This window comes from Manihot esculenta, chromosome 7, assembly GCF_001659605.2.
Source record: "Manihot esculenta cultivar AM560-2 chromosome 7, M.esculenta_v8, whole genome shotgun sequence".
Lineage (NCBI taxonomy): Eukaryota > Viridiplantae > Streptophyta > Magnoliopsida > Malpighiales > Euphorbiaceae > Manihot > Manihot esculenta.
Window position 1 is genome coordinate 24,680,857 of NC_035167.2, and position 25,110 is coordinate 24,705,966.

A 25,110-nucleotide genomic window follows, 5' to 3' on the forward strand; every position below is an offset into this window, starting at 1 on the left:
GGATTATAGGAAAGTTGATTCCGGGAGGATGCTAATGCACTCATTTGTTGATTCTTTATATATACCGCTGTAAGGAGACGAAATGTGCTACAAAGCTCCTTGTGAATTTCTTTTTTTTTTTTTTCTTTTTGCTGCGTTCCATTTAAAAGAAAATGATTACAACCGAAGCTGAATATATTGTCGACGCTGAAATAAAGTATGCATAAAATATTACGGTGTGTCTTCACTCAAGAAAAGAGAGAAAAGATGCCGTAAGTTTTTTTTTTCTTTCCTCTTTTCTTCTTTCTTTTTTTTTTTTTCTTGTACTTGTCAGAAAACAGTGCGTATGCACGCGCGAGAAAAGGAATTGCGGGTGCGGCAACACCGATCCTTCCGCGTCCAACACGACTAGAATTGCGGAAGTACGAAAAAGGTTGTTGCGCAAGTTATATAGGGTTCCAGTATAAAACAATATGTTTGGAGAGAAGTGCGCAGGTTGTAGTTGTTAGTTGCAGGCTAGCGCACGCAGCCTTTTTTCGCCTAAAACAATTAAAGCAACAAAAAAGAAGGAAAAACAGAAAACGGAATGCGTGAAAATGCTACAGCCTGTAATAAACCTTGAGTAAATTAAACGAGCCACTTGACATATAAAAGGCCTTTCGGGGGAGGGGAAATTCACAAACATTTACGAAACAATATAAGCTATAGATATCGAAAGAGAGGAAGCGCCTTTGAAAGAGAGACATGGGTTCCAAGGCACATGTATGCACAGTATACCTGTTGTTGCTGTTTGCTTTTACCAGCGAAGCTCTGCCCAATACCTTTGATGTCACGAAATATGGTGCCAAGGCAGGATCGGATATCACTAAGGTATGGAAGTAAATTCGATTCTCGATATCGCGACGGTATTTCCTAGATTGTTGCGGCCAGGTTTTTCATTCCCGTTTTCGTTTTTAGGCTTTATTGAGTGCGTGGAAAGAGGGATGTGCAGCAGCGGGTTCCGGCAAAGTCGTGGTACCAAAAGGGAAGTACTTTTTAGGCGTGGTGGATTTGATAGGCCCTTGCAAGGGTGCCATGCATCTTCAAGTGGAAGGAACGTTGGTGGCGCCAGCAAAAGCTAGCCAACACAGCAAGAATAGCTGGGTTACATTGAGATACCTGGACCGATTAACGGTATCCGGTGGCGGGGCCTTCGACGGACAAGGAGAAATTGCTTGGGAGCGAGCGCACTGTGGCGACAGATGCAAGACACCACTTCCAATTGTAAGCAAAACCGAATGCTACTTTACAAAACAACAGCCATTCATAGACCCGTTCATGGCAGCAATACTAATAATGTTTTCTTTGCGTAATTGCTGTATCAAAACTGTACCAGAACCTACGGTTTGACTTCGTCACCAACAGCATAGTTGAGGACGTAACTTCCATCGATAGCAAGCAGTTCCACGTCAATGTCCTCGGCAGCAAAAACCTCACCTTCCAGCGGTTTTCAGTGAAAGCCCCGGGACATAGTCTCAACACCGATGGAATTCACATTGGACGATCGGAGGGGATCAACATAATTAATTCAAACATTGTCACCGGTGATGATTGCATCTCCATTGGCCAGGGGAGCAAGCAAGTACGAATCACAAATGTAAGGTGCGGACACGGGCATGGCATTAGTGTTGGAAGCTTAGGAAAGTACGAGAAGGAAGAACCTGTGTCCGGAATTTATGTAAAGAATTGCACAATATACGACACTGACAATGGCGTGAGAATTAAGACTTGGCCCGCATTGTATGGTGGCATTGCGTCGAATATCCATTTCGAGGACATCGTCATGCAGAACGTCAGCAATCCCATCATTATAGATCAAATGTACTGCCCATGGAACCTATGCAATCGGAAGGTAACTTTTTAATTTTCATTTTTTTTCAACCAAAAAGGGGAATCTTTTTGGTTATTAATGTTTATTCATGGAGATCATATAGTTGTGTGATGTTGGCTAGAAGAATACATTTATACTAAAATATTGTGCCTTTTTTCAGAAGCCATCAAAAGTTCAAATCAGCGACGTCAGCTTCAAGAATATTCAAGGATCGTCAAGAACGCCCACGGCCGTTCAAATTACGTGCAGCAGCAGCGTACCATGCAAGGACATTGTGCTTTCTAACGTTAACCTCAAGTACACCGGATCTAAGGGATCTGCAAAATCTGTTTGTACAAATGTTAAGCCTAGGATTATAGGAAAGTTGATTCCGGGAGGATGCTAATGCACTCATTTGTTGATTCTTTATATATACCGCTGTAAGGAGACGAAATGTGCTACAAAGCTCCTTGTGAATTTCTTTTTTTTTTTTTTTCTTTTTGCTGCGTTCCATTTAAAAGAAAATGATTACAACCGAAGCTGAATATATTGTCGACGCTGAAATAAAGTATGCATAAAATATTACGGTGTGTCTTCACTCAAGAAAAGAGAGAAAAGATGCCGTAAGTTTTTTTTTTCTTTCCTCTTTTCTTCTTTCTTTTTTTTTTTTCTTGTACTTGTCAGAAAACAGTGCGTATGCACGCGCGAGAAAAGGAATTGCGGGTGCGGCAACACCGATCCTTCCGCGTCCAACACGACTAGAATTGCGGAAGTACGAAAAAGGTTGTTGCGCAAGTTATATAGGGTTCCAGTATAAAACAATATGTTTGGAGAGAAGTGCGCAGGTTGTAGTTGTTAGTTGCAGGCTAGCGCACGCAGCCTTTTTTCGCCTAAAACAATTAAAGCAACAAAAAAGAAGGAAAAACAGAAAACGGAATGCGTGAAAATGCTACAGCCTGTAATAAACCTTGAGTAAATTAAACGAGCCACTTGACATATAAAAGGCCTTTCGGGGGAGGGGAAATTCACAAACATTTACGAAACAATATAAGCTATAGATATCGAAAGAGAGGAAGCGCCTTTGAAAGAGAGACATGGGTTCCAAGGCACATGTATGCACAGTATACCTGTTGTTGCTGTTTGCTTTTACCAGCGAAGCTCTGCCCAATACCTTTGATGTCACGAAATATGGTGCCAAGGCAGGATCGGATATCACTAAGGTATGGAAGTAAATTCGATTCTCGATATCGCGACGGTATTTCCTAGATTGTTGCGGCCAGGTTTTTCATTCCCGTTTTCGTTTTTAGGCTTTATTGAGTGCGTGGAAAGAGGGATGTGCAGCAGCGGGTTCCGGCAAAGTCGTGGTACCAAAAGGGAAGTACTTTTTAGGCGTGGTGGATTTGATAGGCCCTTGCAAGGGTGCCATGCATCTTCAAGTGGAAGGAACGTTGGTGGCGCCAGCAAAAGCTAGCCAACACAGCAAGAATAGCTGGGTTACATTGAGATACCTGGACCGATTAACGGTATCCGGTGGCGGGGCCTTCGACGGACAAGGAGAAATTGCTTGGGAGCGAGCGCACTGTGGCGACAGATGCAAGACACCACTTCCAATTGTAAGCAAAACCGAATGCTACTTTACAAAACAACAGCCATTCATAGACCCGTTCATGGCAGCAATACTAATAATGTTTTCTTTGCGTAATTGCTGTATCAAAACTGTACCAGAACCTACGGTTTGACTTCGTCACCAACAGCATAGTTGAGGACGTAACTTCCATCGATAGCAAGCAGTTCCACGTCAATGTCCTCGGCAGCAAAAACCTCACCTTCCAGCGGTTTTCAGTGAAAGCCCCGGGACATAGTCTCAACACCGATGGAATTCACATTGGACGATCGGAGGGGATCAACATAATTAATTCAAACATTGTCACCGGTGATGATTGCATCTCCATTGGCCAGGGGAGCAAGCAAGTACGAATCACAAATGTAAGGTGCGGACACGGGCATGGCATTAGTGTTGGAAGCTTAGGAAAGTACGAGAAGGAAGAACCTGTGTCCGGAATTTATGTAAAGAATTGCACAATATACGACACTGACAATGGCGTGAGAATTAAGACTTGGCCCGCATTGTATGGTGGCATTGCGTCGAATATCCATTTCGAGGACATCGTCATGCAGAACGTCAGCAATCCCATCATTATAGATCAAATGTACTGCCCATGGAACCTATGCAATCGGAAGGTAACTTTTTAATTTTCATTTTTTTTCAACCAAAAAGGGGAATCTTTTTGGTTATTAATGTTTATTCATGGAGATCATATAGTTGTGTGATGTTGGCTAGAAGAATACATTTATACTAAAATATTGTGCCTTTTTTCAGAAGCCATCAAAAGTTCAAATCAGCGACGTCAGCTTCAAGAATATTCAAGGATCGTCAAGAACGCCCACGGCCGTTCAAATTACGTGCAGCAGCAGCGTACCATGCAAGGACATTGTGCTTTCTAACGTTAACCTCAAGTACACCGGATCTAAGGGATCTGCAAAATCTGTTTGTACAAATGTTAAGCCTAGGATTATAGGAAAGTTGATTCCGGGAGGATGCTAATGCACTCATTTGTTGATTCTTTATATATACCGCTGTAAGGAGACGAAATGTGCTACAAAGCTCCTTGTGAATTTCTTTTTTTTTTTTTTTCTTTTTGCTGCGTTCCATTTAAAAGAAAATGATTACAACCGAAGCTGAATATATTGTCGACGCTGAAATAAAGTATGCATAAAATATTACGGTGTGTCTTCACTCAAGAAAAGAGAGAAAAGATGCCGTAAGTTTTTTTTTTTCTTTCCTCTTTTCTTCTTTCTTTTTTTTTTTTTCTTGTACTTGTCAGAAAACAGTGCGTATGCACGCGCGAGAAAAGGAATTGCGGGTGCGGCAACACCGATCCTTCCGCGTCCAACACGACTAGAATTGCGGAAGTACGAAAAAGGTTGTTGCGCAAGTTATATAGGGTTCCAGTATAAAACAATATGTTTGGAGAGAAGTGCGCAGGTTGTAGTTGTTAGTTGCAGGCTAGCGCACGCAGCCTTTTTTCGCCTAAAACAATTAAAGCAACAAAAAAGAAGGAAAAACAGAAAACGGAATGCGTGAAAATGCTACAGCCTGTAATAAACCTTGAGTAAATTAAACGAGCCACTTGACATATAAAAGGCCTTTCGGGGGAGGGGAAATTCACAAACATTTACGAAACAATATAAGCTATAGATATCGAAAGAGAGGAAGCGCCTTTGAAAGAGAGACATGGGTTCCAAGGCACATGTATGCACAGTATACCTGTTGTTGCTGTTTGCTTTTACCAGCGAAGCTCTGCCCAATACCTTTGATGTCACGAAATATGGTGCCAAGGCAGGATCGGATATCACTAAGGTATGGAAGTAAATTCGATTCTCGATATCGCGACGGTATTTCCTAGATTGTTGCGGCCAGGTTTTTCATTCCCGTTTTCGTTTTTAGGCTTTATTGAGTGCGTGGAAAGAGGGATGTGCAGCAGCGGGTTCCGGCAAAGTCGTGGTACCAAAAGGGAAGTACTTTTTAGGCGTGGTGGATTTGATAGGCCCTTGCAAGGGTGCCATGCATCTTCAAGTGGAAGGAACGTTGGTGGCGCCAGCAAAAGCTAGCCAACACAGCAAGAATAGCTGGGTTACATTGAGATACCTGGACCGATTAACGGTATCCGGTGGCGGGGCCTTCGACGGACAAGGAGAAATTGCTTGGGAGCGAGCGCACTGTGGCGACAGATGCAAGACACCACTTCCAATTGTAAGCAAAACCGAATGCTACTTTACAAAACAACAGCCATTCATAGACCCGTTCATGGCAGCAATACTAATAATGTTTTCTTTGCGTAATTGCTGTATCAAAACTGTACCAGAACCTACGGTTTGACTTCGTCACCAACAGCATAGTTGAGGACGTAACTTCCATCGATAGCAAGCAGTTCCACGTCAATGTCCTCGGCAGCAAAAACCTCACCTTCCAGCGGTTTTCAGTGAAAGCCCCGGGACATAGTCTCAACACCGATGGAATTCACATTGGACGATCGGAGGGGATCAACATAATTAATTCAAACATTGTCACCGGTGATGATTGCATCTCCATTGGCCAGGGGAGCAAGCAAGTACGAATCACAAATGTAAGGTGCGGACACGGGCATGGCATTAGTGTTGGAAGCTTAGGAAAGTACGAGAAGGAAGAACCTGTGTCCGGAATTTATGTAAAGAATTGCACAATATACGACACTGACAATGGCGTGAGAATTAAGACTTGGCCCGCATTGTATGGTGGCATTGCGTCGAATATCCATTTCGAGGACATCGTCATGCAGAACGTCAGCAATCCCATCATTATAGATCAAATGTACTGCCCATGGAACCTATGCAATCGGAAGGTAACTTTTTAATTTTCATTTTTTTTCAACCAAAAAGGGGAATCTTTTTGGTTATTAATGTTTATTCATGGAGATCATATAGTTGTGTGATGTTGGCTAGAAGAATACATTTATACTAAAATATTGTGCCTTTTTTCAGAAGCCATCAAAAGTTCAAATCAGCGACGTCAGCTTCAAGAATATTCAAGGATCGTCAAGAACGCCCACGGCCGTTCAAATTACGTGCAGCAGCAGCGTACCATGCAAGGACATTGTGCTTTCTAACGTTAACCTCAAGTACACCGGATCTAAGGGATCTGCAAAATCTGTTTGTACAAATGTTAAGCCTAGGATTATAGGAAAGTTGATTCCGGGAGGATGCTAATGCACTCATTTGTTGATTCTTTATATATACCGCTGTAAGGAGACGAAATGTGCTACAAAGCTCCTTGTGAATTTCTTTTTTTTTTTTTTTCTTTTTGCTGCGTTCCATTTAAAAGAAAATGATTACAACCGAAGCTGAATATATTGTCGACGCTGAAATAAAGTATGCATAAAATATTACGGTGTGTCTTCACTCAAGAAAAGAGAGAAAAGATGCCGTAAGTTTTTTTTTTCTTTCCTCTTTTCTTCTTTCTTTTTTTTTTTTCTTGTACTTGTCAGAAAACAGTGCGTATGCACGCGCGAGAAAAGGAATTGCGGGTGCGGCAACACCGATCCTTCCGCGTCCAACACGACTAGAATTGCGGAAGTACGAAAAAGGTTGTTGCGCAAGTTATATAGGGTTCCAGTATAAAACAATATGTTTGGAGAGAAGTGCGCAGGTTGTAGTTGTTAGTTGCAGGCTAGCGCACGCAGCCTTTTTTCGCCTAAAACAATTAAAGCAACAAAAAAGAAGGAAAAACAGAAAACGGAATGCGTGAAAATGCTACAGCCTGTAATAAACCTTGAGTAAATTAAACGAGCCACTTGACATATAAAAGGCCTTTCGGGGGAGGGGAAATTCACAAACATTTACGAAACAATATAAGCTATAGATATCGAAAGAGAGGAAGCGCCTTTGAAAGAGAGACATGGGTTCCAAGGCACATGTATGCACAGTATACCTGTTGTTGCTGTTTGCTTTTACCAGCGAAGCTCTGCCCAATACCTTTGATGTCACGAAATATGGTGCCAAGGCAGGATCGGATATCACTAAGGTATGGAAGTAAATTCGATTCTCGATATCGCGACGGTATTTCCTAGATTGTTGCGGCCAGGTTTTTCATTCCCGTTTTCGTTTTTAGGCTTTATTGAGTGCGTGGAAAGAGGGATGTGCAGCAGCGGGTTCCGGCAAAGTCGTGGTACCAAAAGGGAAGTACTTTTTAGGCGTGGTGGATTTGATAGGCCCTTGCAAGGGTGCCATGCATCTTCAAGTGGAAGGAACGTTGGTGGCGCCAGCAAAAGCTAGCCAACACAGCAAGAATAGCTGGGTTACATTGAGATACCTGGACCGATTAACGGTATCCGGTGGCGGGGCCTTCGACGGACAAGGAGAAATTGCTTGGGAGCGAGCGCACTGTGGCGACAGATGCAAGACACCACTTCCAATTGTAAGCAAAACCGAATGCTACTTTACAAAACAACAGCCATTCATAGACCCGTTCATGGCAGCAATACTAATAATGTTTTCTTTGCGTAATTGCTGTATCAAAACTGTACCAGAACCTACGGTTTGACTTCGTCACCAACAGCATAGTTGAGGACGTAACTTCCATCGATAGCAAGCAGTTCCACGTCAATGTCCTCGGCAGCAAAAACCTCACCTTCCAGCGGTTTTCAGTGAAAGCCCCGGGACATAGTCTCAACACCGATGGAATTCACATTGGACGATCGGAGGGGATCAACATAATTAATTCAAACATTGTCACCGGTGATGATTGCATCTCCATTGGCCAGGGGAGCAAGCAAGTACGAATCACAAATGTAAGGTGCGGACACGGGCATGGCATTAGTGTTGGAAGCTTAGGAAAGTACGAGAAGGAAGAACCTGTGTCCGGAATTTATGTAAAGAATTGCACAATATACGACACTGACAATGGCGTGAGAATTAAGACTTGGCCCGCATTGTATGGTGGCATTGCGTCGAATATCCATTTCGAGGACATCGTCATGCAGAACGTCAGCAATCCCATCATTATAGATCAAATGTACTGCCCATGGAACCTATGCAATCGGAAGGTAACTTTTTAATTTTCATTTTTTTTCAACCAAAAAGGGGAATCTTTTTGGTTATTAATGTTTATTCATGGAGATCATATAGTTGTGTGATGTTGGCTAGAAGAATACATTTATACTAAAATATTGTGCCTTTTTTCAGAAGCCATCAAAAGTTCAAATCAGCGACGTCAGCTTCAAGAATATTCAAGGATCGTCAAGAACGCCCACGGCCGTTCAAATTACGTGCAGCAGCAGCGTACCATGCAAGGACATTGTGCTTTCTAACGTTAACCTCAAGTACACCGGATCTAAGGGATCTGCAAAATCTGTTTGTACAAATGTTAAGCCTAGGATTATAGGAAAGTTGATTCCGGGAGGATGCTAATGCACTCATTTGTTGATTCTTTATATATACCGCTGTAAGGAGACGAAATGTGCTACAAAGCTCCTTGTGAATTTCTTTTTTTTTTTTTTTCTTTTTGCTGCGTTCCATTTAAAAGAAAATGATTACAACCGAAGCTGAATATATTGTCGACGCTGAAATAAAGTATGCATAAAATATTACGGTGTGTCTTCACTCAAGAAAAGAGAGAAAAGATGCCGTAAGTTTTTTTTTTCTTTCCTCTTTTCTTCTTTCTTTTTTTTTTTTTCTTGTACTTGTCAGAAAACAGTGCGTATGCACGCGCGAGAAAAGGAATTGCGGGTGCGGCAACACCGATCCTTCCGCGTCCAACACGACTAGAATTGCGGAAGTACGAAAAAGGTTGTTGCGCAAGTTATATAGGGTTCCAGTATAAAACAATATGTTTGGAGAGAAGTGCGCAGGTTGTAGTTGTTAGTTGCAGGCTAGCGCACGCAGCCTTTTTTCGCCTAAAACAATTAAAGCAACAAAAAAGAAGGAAAAACAGAAAACGGAATGCGTGAAAATGCTACAGCCTGTAATAAACCTTGAGTAAATTAAACGAGCCACTTGACATATAAAAGGCCTTTCGGGGGAGGGGAAATTCACAAACATTTACGAAACAATATAAGCTATAGATATCGAAAGAGAGGAAGCGCCTTTGAAAGAGAGACATGGGTTCCAAGGCACATGTATGCACAGTATACCTGTTGTTGCTGTTTGCTTTTACCAGCGAAGCTCTGCCCAATACCTTTGATGTCACGAAATATGGTGCCAAGGCAGGATCGGATATCACTAAGGTATGGAAGTAAATTCGATTCTCGATATCGCGACGGTATTTCCTAGATTGTTGCGGCCAGGTTTTTCATTCCCGTTTTCGTTTTTAGGCTTTATTGAGTGCGTGGAAAGAGGGATGTGCAGCAGCGGGTTCCGGCAAAGTCGTGGTACCAAAAGGGAAGTACTTTTTAGGCGTGGTGGATTTGATAGGCCCTTGCAAGGGTGCCATGCATCTTCAAGTGGAAGGAACGTTGGTGGCGCCAGCAAAAGCTAGCCAACACAGCAAGAATAGCTGGGTTACATTGAGATACCTGGACCGATTAACGGTATCCGGTGGCGGGGCCTTCGACGGACAAGGAGAAATTGCTTGGGAGCGAGCGCACTGTGGCGACAGATGCAAGACACCACTTCCAATTGTAAGCAAAACCGAATGCTACTTTACAAAACAACAGCCATTCATAGACCCGTTCATGGCAGCAATACTAATAATGTTTTCTTTGCGTAATTGCTGTATCAAAACTGTACCAGAACCTACGGTTTGACTTCGTCACCAACAGCATAGTTGAGGACGTAACTTCCATCGATAGCAAGCAGTTCCACGTCAATGTCCTCGGCAGCAAAAACCTCACCTTCCAGCGGTTTTCAGTGAAAGCCCCGGGACATAGTCTCAACACCGATGGAATTCACATTGGACGATCGGAGGGGATCAACATAATTAATTCAAACATTGTCACCGGTGATGATTGCATCTCCATTGGCCAGGGGAGCAAGCAAGTACGAATCACAAATGTAAGGTGCGGACACGGGCATGGCATTAGTGTTGGAAGCTTAGGAAAGTACGAGAAGGAAGAACCTGTGTCCGGAATTTATGTAAAGAATTGCACAATATACGACACTGACAATGGCGTGAGAATTAAGACTTGGCCCGCATTGTATGGTGGCATTGCGTCGAATATCCATTTCGAGGACATCGTCATGCAGAACGTCAGCAATCCCATCATTATAGATCAAATGTACTGCCCATGGAACCTATGCAATCGGAAGGTAACTTTTTAATTTTCATTTTTTTTCAACCAAAAAGGGGAATCTTTTTGGTTATTAATGTTTATTCATGGAGATCATATAGTTGTGTGATGTTGGCTAGAAGAATACATTTATACTAAAATATTGTGCCTTTTTTCAGAAGCCATCAAAAGTTCAAATCAGCGACGTCAGCTTCAAGAATATTCAAGGATCGTCAAGAACGCCCACGGCCGTTCAAATTACGTGCAGCAGCAGCGTACCATGCAAGGACATTGTGCTTTCTAACGTTAACCTCAAGTACACCGGATCTAAGGGATCTGCAAAATCTGTTTGTACAAATGTTAAGCCTAGGATTATAGGAAAGTTGATTCCGGGAGGATGCTAATGCACTCATTTGTTGATTCTTTATATATACCGCTGTAAGGAGACGAAATGTGCTACAAAGCTCCTTGTGAATTTCTTTTTTTTTTTTTTTCTTTTTGCTGCGTTCCATTTAAAAGAAAATGATTACAACCGAAGCTGAATATATTGTCGACGCTGAAATAAAGTATGCATAAAATATTACGGTGTGTCTTCACTCAAGAAAAGAGAGAAAAGATGCCGTAAGTTTTTTTTTTTCTTTCCTCTTTTCTTCTTTCTTTTTTTTTTTTTCTTGTACTTGTCAGAAAACAGTGCGTATGCACGCGCGAGAAAAGGAATTGCGGGTGCGGCAACACCGATCCTTCCGCGTCCAACACGACTAGAATTGCGGAAGTACGAAAAAGGTTGTTGCGCAAGTTATATAGGGTTCCAGTATAAAACAATATGTTTGGAGAGAAGTGCGCAGGTTGTAGTTGTTAGTTGCAGGCTAGCGCACGCAGCCTTTTTTCGCCTAAAACAATTAAAGCAACAAAAAAGAAGGAAAAACAGAAAACGGAATGCGTGAAAATGCTACAGCCTGTAATAAACCTTGAGTAAATTAAACGAGCCACTTGACATATAAAAGGCCTTTCGGGGGAGGGGAAATTCACAAACATTTACGAAACAATATAAGCTATAGATATCGAAAGAGAGGAAGCGCCTTTGAAAGAGAGACATGGGTTCCAAGGCACATGTATGCACAGTATACCTGTTGTTGCTGTTTGCTTTTACCAGCGAAGCTCTGCCCAATACCTTTGATGTCACGAAATATGGTGCCAAGGCAGGATCGGATATCACTAAGGTATGGAAGTAAATTCGATTCTCGATATCGCGACGGTATTTCCTAGATTGTTGCGGCCAGGTTTTTCATTCCCGTTTTCGTTTTTAGGCTTTATTGAGTGCGTGGAAAGAGGGATGTGCAGCAGCGGGTTCCGGCAAAGTCGTGGTACCAAAAGGGAAGTACTTTTTAGGCGTGGTGGATTTGATAGGCCCTTGCAAGGGTGCCATGCATCTTCAAGTGGAAGGAACGTTGGTGGCGCCAGCAAAAGCTAGCCAACACAGCAAGAATAGCTGGGTTACATTGAGATACCTGGACCGATTAACGGTATCCGGTGGCGGGGCCTTCGACGGACAAGGAGAAATTGCTTGGGAGCGAGCGCACTGTGGCGACAGATGCAAGACACCACTTCCAATTGTAAGCAAAACCGAATGCTACTTTACAAAACAACAGCCATTCATAGACCCGTTCATGGCAGCAATACTAATAATGTTTTCTTTGCGTAATTGCTGTATCAAAACTGTACCAGAACCTACGGTTTGACTTCGTCACCAACAGCATAGTTGAGGACGTAACTTCCATCGATAGCAAGCAGTTCCACGTCAATGTCCTCGGCAGCAAAAACCTCACCTTCCAGCGGTTTTCAGTGAAAGCCCCGGGACATAGTCTCAACACCGATGGAATTCACATTGGACGATCGGAGGGGATCAACATAATTAATTCAAACATTGTCACCGGTGATGATTGCATCTCCATTGGCCAGGGGAGCAAGCAAGTACGAATCACAAATGTAAGGTGCGGACACGGGCATGGCATTAGTGTTGGAAGCTTAGGAAAGTACGAGAAGGAAGAACCTGTGTCCGGAATTTATGTAAAGAATTGCACAATATACGACACTGACAATGGCGTGAGAATTAAGACTTGGCCCGCATTGTATGGTGGCATTGCGTCGAATATCCATTTCGAGGACATCGTCATGCAGAACGTCAGCAATCCCATCATTATAGATCAAATGTACTGCCCATGGAACCTATGCAATCGGAAGGTAACTTTTTAATTTTCATTTTTTTTCAACCAAAAAGGGGAATCTTTTTGGTTATTAATGTTTATTCATGGAGATCATATAGTTGTGTGATGTTGGCTAGAAGAATACATTTATACTAAAATATTGTGCCTTTTTTCAGAAGCCATCAAAAGTTCAAATCAGCGACGTCAGCTTCAAGAATATTCAAGGATCGTCAAGAACGCCCACGGCCGTTCAAATTACGTGCAGCAGCAGCGTACCATGCAAGGACATTGTGCTTTCTAACGTTAACCTCAAGTACACCGGATCTAAGGGATCTGCAAAATCTGTTTGTACAAATGTTAAGCCTAGGATTATAGGAAAGTTGATTCCGGGAGGATGCTAATGCACTCATTTGTTGATTCTTTATATATACCGCTGTAAGGAGACGAAATGTGCTACAAAGCTCCTTGTGAATTTCTTTTTTTTTTTTTTTCTTTTTGCTGCGTTCCATTTAAAAGAAAATGATTACAACCGAAGCTGAATATATTGTCGACGCTGAAATAAAGTATGCATAAAATATTACGGTGTGTCTTCACTCAAGAAAAGAGAGAAAAGATGCCGTAAGTTTTTTTTTTCTTTCCTCTTTTCTTCTTTCTTTTTTTTTTTTTCTTGTACTTGTCAAAATTTTGTCCTCAAGTGAAACAAATTAAAAGTTTGTGTAGTAAATTATACTTTTCCTTTCGCTTGGGCGCCACGTCGACTCATCGTATCGACACGCCTCCTCGCGTCCTGCACCTCCATTCGAACACGTCATTGCCTCTGCCGGTTAGCATATTCTCGCGTCGTTTTGTTCTTTTGTTCTTCTTCGTCTGTATTAACAGTCACGGGTAAATCCTTCGTTTTGGCCGGGGATATACTCAAGAGGTAGTGCGTCAATCATTTGTATGATATACTGATATTTGAGATTTACGAATTTAATTTGCTGGGTGCACTTTTGGATTACGAATTTACGAAATTGCCGCGTCTTTTATTGACGAAAAAACTGGTAAAATTAAATAGACAAGATGGGCGTTTGAATTCTTATAATAATTTTAAATACTTATTTATTTTATTCGGATTCTTTTTTTCTTATGTGTCTTTTTCACCCGTATGTATGGATGAATGCTTCAATAGTTATTAGTTTAGGATGGATAGCTGAAACTAGTAATTCGATATTGCAGCAGCATGCTTCGAGTACTACTAATGGTCATATCAATGAAATCCCTTCTTCGATATTTATAGAATCTTAATGATTTTGTTGTGTTTATTTTACAATCAATAATGTCTATTTATGTTTCCATTTAGGTTTGGATTGCCTAAAAGATATCAAGTTGGATTCATTCATCTATGAGGAATACTTTGTTTGTTTGTTCTGGCAGGTAATACATTCTTCCACATTTTGGCTCTTACATGTGTTGGGTTGTTTTTTCCTTCAATAATAAAATGCATCTCCTTATAGAATGTATCAATTCCTAAACACTATAATTCAAAAAGATAATAAAAATATTAGGAAAGTAAGCTTTTTTCATAACATTGTCGTCAATGTTCATCCCTCATCTTAAATCACCATGCTGTATGATACTATTCGTGGAGTACTCATACTGCTGTGAAAGTTTCATAACAACATGCACTTCTCTTCTGCATAACCTGTTTCCTAAGAGCATCATAATGAAATTTTATACTCTGTAATGTTTCCTTTCCTAATATTTGGTCTAAAGATATATTATTACTGAAGCCTGCAACTCTTGCTACATCTCTTCAGATCTATAATAGCATATAAGGAATTTTTCAACCAGTTTGACATTGATAAACACAGTCATCCACTGAAAAACAAAAAAAAATTACAAAAATTTAAAGTCGCCCCTACCGACTTTGTCCCACTTCTCTTCACCATGGTTTCTAACCTCTAACAAGTTGGTTCTCACTTCAAGTCAAGCTACTCTGTTTATTCTTCAATGCCTTCATACAATAGTTCTATCTTATTTATATCCATCCCTCAACTAAAATCTCTTATAACTAATTTTCCCTCCAAAAAAAACAACTCACACCCCTCTAACTCATACTCACAGCTGTAACAATACCCCTCCCAAGAGAATCTTATTGACCCCAATAAGATTTGAAGTTAGGAAACTGAAAGATTATGAAAGTCTGATCTTCCCAAGTAGCATCCATATCTGATAAATTCTACCATTTAATAAGACCTTTAAGAATCTGTTGCCCCTCTCTATCACTTCTCCGGTTTCTAATACTTTTTCTTGAACGATCATGCCTGAATCGTCCACAAAATTTGGCAATTCCTCGAGTACCGCTACTTGATCTCCATTCTTCTTCCTAAGGGGAGAGACATGAAATACTGCATTTAGCAAGCACCCAAATGGACTATAATACCGTGCTGAGTTTAAAGTTCTTTCTCAAGCCCAACAACTGCAGTCTATAAGGTTGCAACTTGAGATATGCCCAATCCCCCACTTCTAATTTCCTCTTACTTTTTATCCGCATATTGTTTCATCCTATTTTGCCAAAAAAATTTCCCTTATCAATCTGCACACATGATTTCTCTTCTGCACAAAATCAGTGACAACAACTATGTAGTGTGCTCAAGAGGTAGAAACACCAAGGGGGCTGGTTGGTAACCATATAATGCTTCAAAGGGACTCAATTTCATACCACTATGGTAACCGTATAATGCTTCAAAGGGACTCAATTTCATCAACGTGGACTAAGACATCCTCCAAAATCAAACATTACCTTTTTAAATCCAAGATTACCAATGGTGTAAAAAATAGCAAACTACCTCTATCATTGCATTTAGGAGGCAATTTCCTTTTAATAACTGCATAAACATTTTCCCTCACACTCGCCCTTTCATTCTCGATAGCCTTTTCTTTTTCGTACAAAACTCCCTGATGTTATTAAGCAAAGGAATGTTTACCTCAACCTTGCGAAAAGTTTCCAGAATTTCCTTTTCTTCTTTTTCCTTTATGTTATTGGCTAACCTTTCTACAAATAGAGGTGGAACTTTGAATTGGTCTGCTGGTTTTTCTGCCTTTTGTTGTCTTGGTGTAATCTCTATAGCTTCCTTCTTAGTCGATTGCCTAGAGATTTGGGCAATTCGCGACTCATTTGGGCAATTCGCGACTTAGGGATGTTGTTCTGCAGCTCTTTCTCAACGGTTTGCCCAGAGGTTTGGGTAAATCTCTGCTCAAGTTTGTCATTCTGCAGTACTTTCCCATTTCTTTGCTCTGAGGTTTGGGCAAATCGCTGCTCAAATCCGTCATTCTGCAGTACTTCCATTGGTTTGCCCAGAGGTTTAGGCAAATTGCTGCTCAAATCCGTCAAGGGCTGGTTCTGGAATTTTTTTCAGCAAATTTTTCTGGTTCTTGGACTGATTCTTTGTGGTTACAAAAGTGGATGTTCATGAGGCTTGTTTCCTCAATTTGGCTTCTTTTCACAAGCTTATGGCAGTCCTTTTAATCCCACAATCGCAAAACAAATCTTCTTCATCATCAAACCTGGTCATTAAAAGAAATAAATTAGTTTAAAAAACAACCTATTAAATAACCACAAATATGAATTGCATATTATGATAATAGGATCGAATCCACAGAGAATTAACACTAACAATTGCCAAACATGGTAAGTTTGAATAACTTTGAAATTAAGAACAATGAGCCCTAAATAACAAAGCAATAATAATATGAAGAACAAAATTTACATAAATATTGAAGAATAAAATATGAACAATTTAGTTTAGATCTCCCAAATCATATAGAAACTAAAATTTCAGGTCAAACTTAAAGGATTGTTGTTGTACTTTCCAGCTGAACCCAAAACAGATACTACCACTAGAAAGCTTTTTGCCTTCTATCACAATGATAGATAAGGCAGGTGATGGGTGTCGAAGCCACTAAAATTAACCTATTTAAAATATCAATAATTCAAAATTGTAAATAGTGCTAATAGGATCGAATTCATAGGAAATTGTCACTATGACTTTCCAAACAATGACTTGGGCAAATCAACAAAAAAAGTTAAGTAAGGGGGAATTTTGATGATGAACTAAAATTAAAACTAAAGCAATAATTCAAAGAAGAATAAATCAATGAGAAAAAGCTCTAGTTGAAGTATAGAATCCATTTCAGTTTGGGAATTGATCATCGATACTTGAGTTCTTTCACATCAATTAGGAAACGTTCGCTAATCAATCACTAGTTAACAAATCGCCCCAATAACATACTTAGGATTTTTAATTATTAACTGTCAACTGCTTTAAGTAATAGAGAGACCTAATTCTAACTAAACAGTCATGTAGTGTGTTTGAGTTACATTATGGAACTTCTTAATTGTTATATCACAAACTTCAAGTATTCAAAACAGACTTCTTAATTACACTACTTTTAAATCAAGAACAGCGGGCCCTATCATCCAATGACAAAGCAATAATAAGATGAAGAACAAAATTTGCATAAATATTGCAGAATAAAATATTAACAATGGAGTTTAGATCTCCCCATTCATATACAAACTTAAACTTCTTCCTCACTTCAACTACAAATAGTGTGTTTAGCCACTTATGACTTGCAAAGAAAATACAAAGAGAAGAAAAGAAAAGAAAGGAGGCAGATTCTCTGTCCGCGTCCATCGATTTGCCCAATGATTTGGGCAAATCATCTTTAGGCAAGTCATATGTCGTAGGTCTATGTACTACGCTGGTCATCATTTGATTTCCCCGGTAATTTGGACAAGTCGCTGTTCACAAGCTTGGGCATTTCTATGGGCACATCAAAACTTGGACTACAACTTCATGCTTCCATTTACTTTATGTAGCCTTCTTCGTCATTCTGTGGGTTATTTGTCCAAATTGCTCTAGCCAAATCAATCTTCATGCTTTTTAGGCCATTTTTCACCAAATCTTCATTTTTCATCATTTTCTGCAAAATATGATCAAAAGTACAAAATTGGCTATAAAATGTATAATTTAGCATCAATAATAATAGGAAAAATGCGCTTATTTTATGCTTGATCAGCAGGACTTCTGACTTGAGACACCTTCAATTCCTTACCAACCCTCACATTTCCACTATCCACAACTATCAATACCTTCCTCTTATCTTTTCTACCAATCGACTTAATAGTATCATTACTCTACATACCCTCCATAGCATGAACAGAAAGAATAGCAGTCTCACAATTTTTAGACACCTCTCCTTCCAATACATCATGTCAAGTTTCTTCACCTTCCTCATCCAACGGTCCTTGCACCATGTGACTAGAACTATCTTCCCCTTCTATTTGTCATGACATTAATGTTTTAGGATTACATTGGTGACCCGCAAAATGCCTCTCCCCACACTTAAAACAGGACCTGGGTGGTCTAGGGTTATTTGAAGGGTTGTTCAGGTTAGTGAGGCTCTTATTAACAGACTGCTTAGTTGAATTTTGGCTACCAGCACTGGTTGCAGATTTTTGTCTCCCCAGATTTGATTTCTGATTCCCACTCAATTCAGTAACCAGTGCTTTTGTGGCATAAGGGTAGCTTTGAGAAGGCATATATTTGGTTTGTAGGAAAAAGAGGAAGTCATGGATTTGGGATTAAGTAAAAAGGATTTTGTCTTTTTACTACTATTGAGGAATTGTTCTTGGAATCTACCAATTTGAAAGGCGTGGGCAAGTGTATTCGGCTGCAACATTCTCACAACAGGGTGAATATCCTCCTTCAGCACTCCTACAAATACTGACAAGAAATAGGCCTCATTTAAATTTATCTCGATAATCTTTTATTGCTCCCTCTTGCCTAATTTTCATCAATTCCTCTACCACATCTTTAAGAGTTTCCTCCCCAAATCTAACAAATAATTCTTTCTCAAAGTCTTCCCAAGAATGTCCACCATCACCTTTAATCTAATTGTGCTACAATGCATTTGCTCTATCAATAAGAAATAAACAAGCAATAGCTATCCGTTGCTCCCTATTATTCCATAAATCTCCAAGTATTTAATGCATTTCCTCAACCAAGCCCTAGGTTCCTTGCCCTCAAATGTTACTAACTTGATTTTAGGCAGAAATCTAGTCATACCTGCATTCTCAGCCATAGATCCAACACTTTGCCCGCGAAAGCTCCTGAGTGATTAATGGCTGCTACAGTAGGTGCTCCAGCTCCCTCGCTACTCTCTCTTAGGTCTCCGTTGGCTTTTTTTGGTGCTAGCTCCTTTGGCTTTTTTTGGTGCTAGCATTTCTGGTTTCAATTGCACTCTGCTTAATTTCTTCACCCAACTCTTCCTTATCCTTTTTCGCACTTTCTTGTAATACTCGAATGTGCTCTTCCAATCCCACCATTCTTGTTTCTTGATTCACAGCGCCAGATCTCGTCATTCTTCTTTCTAACACTGTTTTTGCCTTCTAGTTTCAGCTACTGCGCTTCGAACAACTGTGATAGCAAATTGTAAGGATCCGATAGATCCTCAGGTGAGTGAGATAAGTGAGAAGATAGATCTAGAAGAGAAAGAAGAGAGAAAGAAGAGAATTAGAGAAGGTGAGAAGAGAATTGAGAGAATAGAGAGAGGGAATTCTATTATTAATTATTCTTTAATGCCTAAGTTATAACCAATTTTTCCTCCAAAAACAACAATTCACACCCCTCTAGCTCACACTCACAGTTGTACCAAGTTCCTCTCCTTCTCCACCTAAAATACATATGGCACAAAGACTTCCTTAAATCAATAAATTCTATTCACAAAAAACCACATTTAAAGAATCCAAAATCAAATTAAAGAAAAATTATATTTCAAAAAGCATTGTTGCTAGGGTTTTAACGCCTATTTAAATACAACATTGAAGCCAGCTGGTGCATCACACCCGATTCTCAATAGCACCAAATTATCTTTTCATCCCTTTTCTCTTTTGTCTCTTCTTTGTAAGCCATGAGTAGCTAAAAACTCTATCTTATGTTCTTCATCTTATTATTGCTTTAACATTGGATCAATAGGATTCGTTGTTCTTGATTTCAAAGTGGTATATTGTTTGTTCTTGATTTCAAAGTAGTATATTGTTAGTTTGAATACTTAAAGTCTGCTAAGTTATTGTTTGGAAAGTCATAGTGTCAATTCGTGGATTCGATTCTATTACAACTGTATACAATTCCTAATTGTTAATATTTTAATAGGTTATTTTTTGCGGTTTCGACACCCATCAGTTGTCTTTTTTCCTGAGTTATTTCTTATCTCTGAATTATTTCTTATCTCTGAGTTATTTCTATGGTAAAATAGAATAATTAAGTGAAATACACTTGATGTGAAATTATACTAGCCGATTCTTATGGCAGGAAGGAGTCTATGACATACAACGAAGAAGGAACTCATGGCAGGATGGAGTCTATGACACGAGCAGTCCAATCTCAACAGGAAAAACTTCACTTCCAATCTCAACAACAAGAAGAAGTAGCAGCACTACAAAAGTATATTATTCTGTTAGGACTTGGATATCATCTTTCATAGGACTTGGATATCATCTTTCATAGGACTAGGATATTCATTATCTCATTTGTATTACAGCTGAAATATATTATTCTGTTATTTTTATCTCTCAAGATTTCTTAAATATTTTTACTTATTATTATAGTTTCTTTTCGTAAGTATTGATATGAATATTTTTACTTATTATTATATTTTTTTATTTAAAAAAATAGATCAACCTCCTCATATAATTTAATTAAGTCATATTAGTAAAATTATATTTTGTGATATTTAGTCCCAATGAAAAACATTTTTAAATCATTCTATAATACCATATTCGTTGCAATGTTTTTTTTTTTCTTTTGTTTATTTCTTTCTTTGTTGCAAGAGAGTGCAAAATTTTAATTGCCTCTGATAACTAAGGTGCCAATTTGGATTCGCTAGACGTGTTCGTGTCGACATGATTTCGAAGCGAACACCATTAAGAACTAATACAACAACACAACTCTTTTATTATACATTTAATCGTATTAAATTAACATGATATAATACGATACGACTCATTTAACACAATTTAATATGAATAAATTTATTAATATGACACAATTCATTTACCACGATTTAATATTAATAAACCTATTAATATTATTTGATATATGAAAAATCCATTAACATGATTTGACACGATTGATAGAGCATATTTTAGTCCATTTTATCATTATGTTCTTGATGTTTATTTGCATCTTTTCTGTCTAATTTTGTTGTTTTAATCATGTTTTGCAGATATTAGGTGAAAAGAGATAATCTGGAGAAAATGCTCTTCAAACTGCAAAAAAGTGTCAAATATGAAAAGTGCTCAAAAAGGAAAGTTTTCAAATAAGGAAAGTTTTCAAACAAGGACAGTGCAAAAGCAAAAGCAAATAAGGAAGGCTCAGTCAGAAGATTATTTGAAATTCAAAATGCAGATCTTTCTTTCCTTATTCAATGATGTGCACACACTGCAGCAGTCATATCTTCCTATTTAGGCAGCAAGATTTCAAGAAGACGCACTTGCCTCTTCTGCATTCAGCATTCAATATTCAAACGAAGGCTCCACCTAAAAAGGAAAGACTGGACAGATATCTTTCCTCTTCTACAGAGCATCCGCGCGCGCCCCACCTTCCCTTTGAAGAGCATCCGTGCGCGCCACCTTCCTTCTGTAGTGCATGCCACGCACCTCTTTCTTTCTGAATAATTTGCAACGCGATTCTTTTCTTTTAAGACACAACTTGGGCAGCAAGTACCTCTAAGGCAGCAAGGTCAGCCTCTAATCCTATTTAAGAAGCTCTTGACCAGCCGAATAAAACTTCTTCCATCTTCAGAACATCTTCACGCCTCACCTTTCACAAGGCCGACGCTCCACTTCTCCTTCTTCTTCTACCTTTGTTCTTTTCTTTTATTTTTGGTTTTGGTTCAGCCATGAGTGGCTGAAACCTTTTAATCTAGTTGAAGATTGGTTGAAACTAAGGTTGTTTAATGGATTGTGAGATCTGAACGTAAACTGTTTGTCTTTGGTTTGTTCAATATTCATACAATTTGATGCTTGAATCTATTATTACTTTGTTGTTTTGATCAAATTGGCCACTTCATTCTTGATTGCAAGGTAGTAAATTGTTAGTTTGGATAATTTTAAGTCTGTAATTGCTTGAATTGTTCAAACATAAGAACACTTGGTGTAACAACTAAGAAATTGTATGATCTAGCAACATCTCATGCGTTTGAGTAGCTAGGATTGGATCTCTCTATCTCTTCATGCAATTAACACTTGTTTTGATGCCTAAGGCCCAAGGACGTTCCTTGGCAATTTGTTAATTAGTAATTAATTAGAGGACGTTCCCTAATTGGTTTAATCATAAGGAGAGACATGGTGGTGAGAAGCGTTTTCCATCTCCATAACTAATCTATTGGTTCAATCAAAAGAACATAAGTTTCAATGATCAATCCAAACAACTGAAGTAGATCCAACTCTTCAACTAGACCTTTCTCATATTGATTTCCATTTTATTTCAATTATTCGCTATTTAATTGCTTTCACTAGTAACTTAATCAAATCAATCTCAAAACCCCCCATTTTACTTTTACTGCACTTTATTTTTATTCTGCTTACAGTTGCTTGCTTTCAATTTCTCATTCGGTCAATTCTCTTGGTCTTGTTGAGAAAAATATATAAGTTTTCAATTCTCTGTGGATTCGATCCTTTACCACTATCTGCAGTAGTAATATTGTTGATAACCGAAAATGTTATTTTTTACCGGTTTCGACAACCGCGAGTCAACGATTTAATATATTTGATATATTTTAATATGATTCAATATTATTTATTTCACACATTTTAATATAAATTTAATATTTTAAATATTTTTTATTTTTAACATTCATAAATTTATTAATATATTAAAATATAAAAATTAATAGTTTAATATTAAAGAGTGATTAATATTTAATAATTAAAATATCAACCATGACGCAACACGATTATTATTTTGTTATAAACATGTTGATATGATTTTTATATGAACACGAATAAGTTCAACTCTAACCCTTAATTTCTCGTGTCCTGTTCACGGTTCATGTCTATAATTCCCGATTATATTTTAGTTCTTCAAAATCTAAAGGAACTCATAATACATCAAATGGTCTTTTCCGCCTTTCCATTCAAATCTTTTCTCACTCTCATTTTGCCTAAATTAGCCTTTGTGAATTTTGCCTAACAAACTTTTTTATACTTTTTTACATTGTCCCTAACTTTTTCCTAGGCTGTCTTTTGTCGGTTTTCAGCAGGCTATCTGTAACGACTCGAAAATCGGACCGCTACCGGCGCTAGGATCCGGGTCGACTTAAGGCCGCCGGGACCCGTAGCAAGCCTGACATGTAACCTGAAAACCTGTTCAATCCCATACATGATCAACAATCATACATAAAAATTAAACCTGATCAACAATCATACATACATGATCAACAATCATACATTCCTCATACACCAAACTCAACCTGTGCATGCACTAAACATAATCATAATCATAAACTTGACCCCTCTGTGGGATCTCATCAATGCCCCAATGGGCGATACATCATAAGTTGAGTTGGTTAAACATAAACATCAATAGACATTAAGATCATGTATCAACAAGGGATTACAATGAACTATGGTCAAGCACACTTTTAAACCTCAATATCATTATACATAACATAACTATTTAACTTTACATCATTATATCATTTACCATGTCCACTATCTATCTATTACAAACATAAGACTTTACTCTTCTTGACTTCTCTGTCTAGCCCGTACCTGCAATCCTGGGGGATTAGGGAAAAGGGGTGAGCTACTAGAGCCCAGTGAGTAGAATAATAGGAAACATTAAAATCTCATGCCATCATGTAATGTAACACATCACAACAAATCACATCTCAGATGGTATTGTCACCAATAGTCCTCTACATTCCAAAGTGCCGGGACGTAGAATGGGTACAACCGGTCTTTCTCTTAACATAACATATCATACATACCAATGAGCCAGGGACGTAGAATGGGTACAACCTGGACTTTCTCTTACATAGTGCTAGGGACGTAGAATGGGTACAACCTGGACTTCCATACCATACCATGCCGTAGCATCATCATAACATATGAGGACTAAAGGGTCATCCAATAACCAATCCACATCAACATCATAAATGCAATGCAACATATTCGTGGATTCTAATGCAAACAACCTATTTCATCACATGGCATTCATAATGCATGAACATGCTCAACTGTATAATTCATTTGCTTTAAAAACATAAGGTTTATTCTACTCACCTCAGGCAGAAGCTCTACTGACTCAGAAGCAGCTGAACTCACTGCTGGGGTCCTCAGTTCCTCGGGTCCGAACCTACACAGGTGGACTCAAATGAGGGACCAAACAACTAGAACATAACTCTAAAAATATCCCCCAAAAACCCCCTAAAACACCTCAAAACAATCATGCAAAAACATGCAAAGGAAGGCATAACAGGGCAGGTTCGGCGGCACCTTCGGCGGCCGAAAGTCCCTCCAGAGCCGAAACCCAGGCAGGTTCGGCGGCACCTTCGGCGGCCGAAAGTCCCAGACAGAGACGAAAGTCTCTTTTCGGGGGCAACTTTGGCAGCCGAAAGGCCTGCCTCCCCAGCCATGTTCGGCGGCCGAAAGTTCCTTCGGCTGCCGAACCTGGTTTCTGCCAAAGGGCAGAAACTTGGCTCCTTTAAGCACATTTGCCTCCAAAACTTCCAATCATGCATTTAGCTCAACCAAAACATGCAAACATGCATACATTGGCTCCTAGGGGCTTCAAACTAACTTAAACCCCAACTACAACACACAACCAACATACATTGCTCAAAACATAACATTAACTCAAAAACCTAACTATGAGCTAAACATGCATTCTACCCCATAAATCTTGCATAAAACTTACTTTAAACATGAAATGAGTTTAAGATCGGCCCTTACCTCTTGAAGATCGAGAGAGAGAGACGTCCTAAACTCGGAGGTGGGAGATTTTGAGTTCTTGAACCTCAAAGCTCCAAAACTTGCTTTAAACTCGAAAATCTTCAAAACAACGTAAAAACTTGTGAAAATCTTGAAAGATTTGAAGGAAAGAACTCAAGGATGGTGAGGAGCGGCGGAAGGGCTCACCTTGGCCGAAAATGGGGAGAAAGCTCGCCCATTTCGGCTAAGGGGCTCTTTTATAGTGGCTGGCCAGGCCACATTCGGGAGTTGAACGTG

At 39.3% G+C, this 25,110-nt stretch overlaps 1 protein-coding gene across 4 annotated transcripts; it reads left to right on the top strand.

Annotated features, from left to right (window-relative positions):
* Positions 1-13,610: 13,610 nt before the first annotated feature.
* Positions 13,611-21,168, top strand: LOC110608287. 4 transcript variants are annotated; one of them, XM_043958229.1, is made up of 4 exons: positions 13,943-14,076; positions 14,176-14,249; positions 20,192-20,323; positions 21,105-21,168. In XM_043958229.1, the coding sequence occupies exons 1-4, from the start codon at positions 13,962-13,964 to the stop codon at positions 21,123-21,125; spliced, it is 342 nt and encodes a 113-aa protein (XP_043814164.1). In that variant the 5' UTR covers positions 13,943-13,961; the 3' UTR covers positions 21,126-21,168. The 4 variants fall into 4 exon arrangements, 2 of the variants coding, with proteins under 2 accessions (XP_043814164.1, XP_043814163.1); XR_002486851.2 differs by lacking the exons at positions 13,943-14,076; positions 21,105-21,168 and adding an exon at positions 13,611-13,755 and having other exon boundaries at positions 20,192-20,453; XR_006351197.1 differs by lacking the exons at positions 13,943-14,076; positions 21,105-21,168 and adding an exon at positions 13,809-13,876 and having other exon boundaries at positions 20,192-20,453.
* The last annotated feature ends 3,942 nt before the right edge of the window (positions 21,169-25,110 follow it).

What these genes read in the sequence shown, in the direction of transcription:
- LOC110608287 (XM_043958228.1), top strand. Translation starts at nt 13,962, where the DNA reads ATGTGTCTTTTTCACCCGTATGTATGGATGAATGCTTCAATAGTTATT. An exon ending in TGCTTCGAGTACTACTAATG is followed by an intron (nt 14,077 to 14,175) that starts GTCATATCAATG and finishes GTTTCCATTTAG; the next exon opens with GTTTGGATTGCCTAAAAGAT. An exon ending in TTGTTTGTTTGTTCTGGCAG is followed by an intron (nt 14,250 to 20,191) that starts GTAATACATTCT and finishes TTCTTATGGCAG; the next exon opens with GAAGGAGTCTATGACATACA.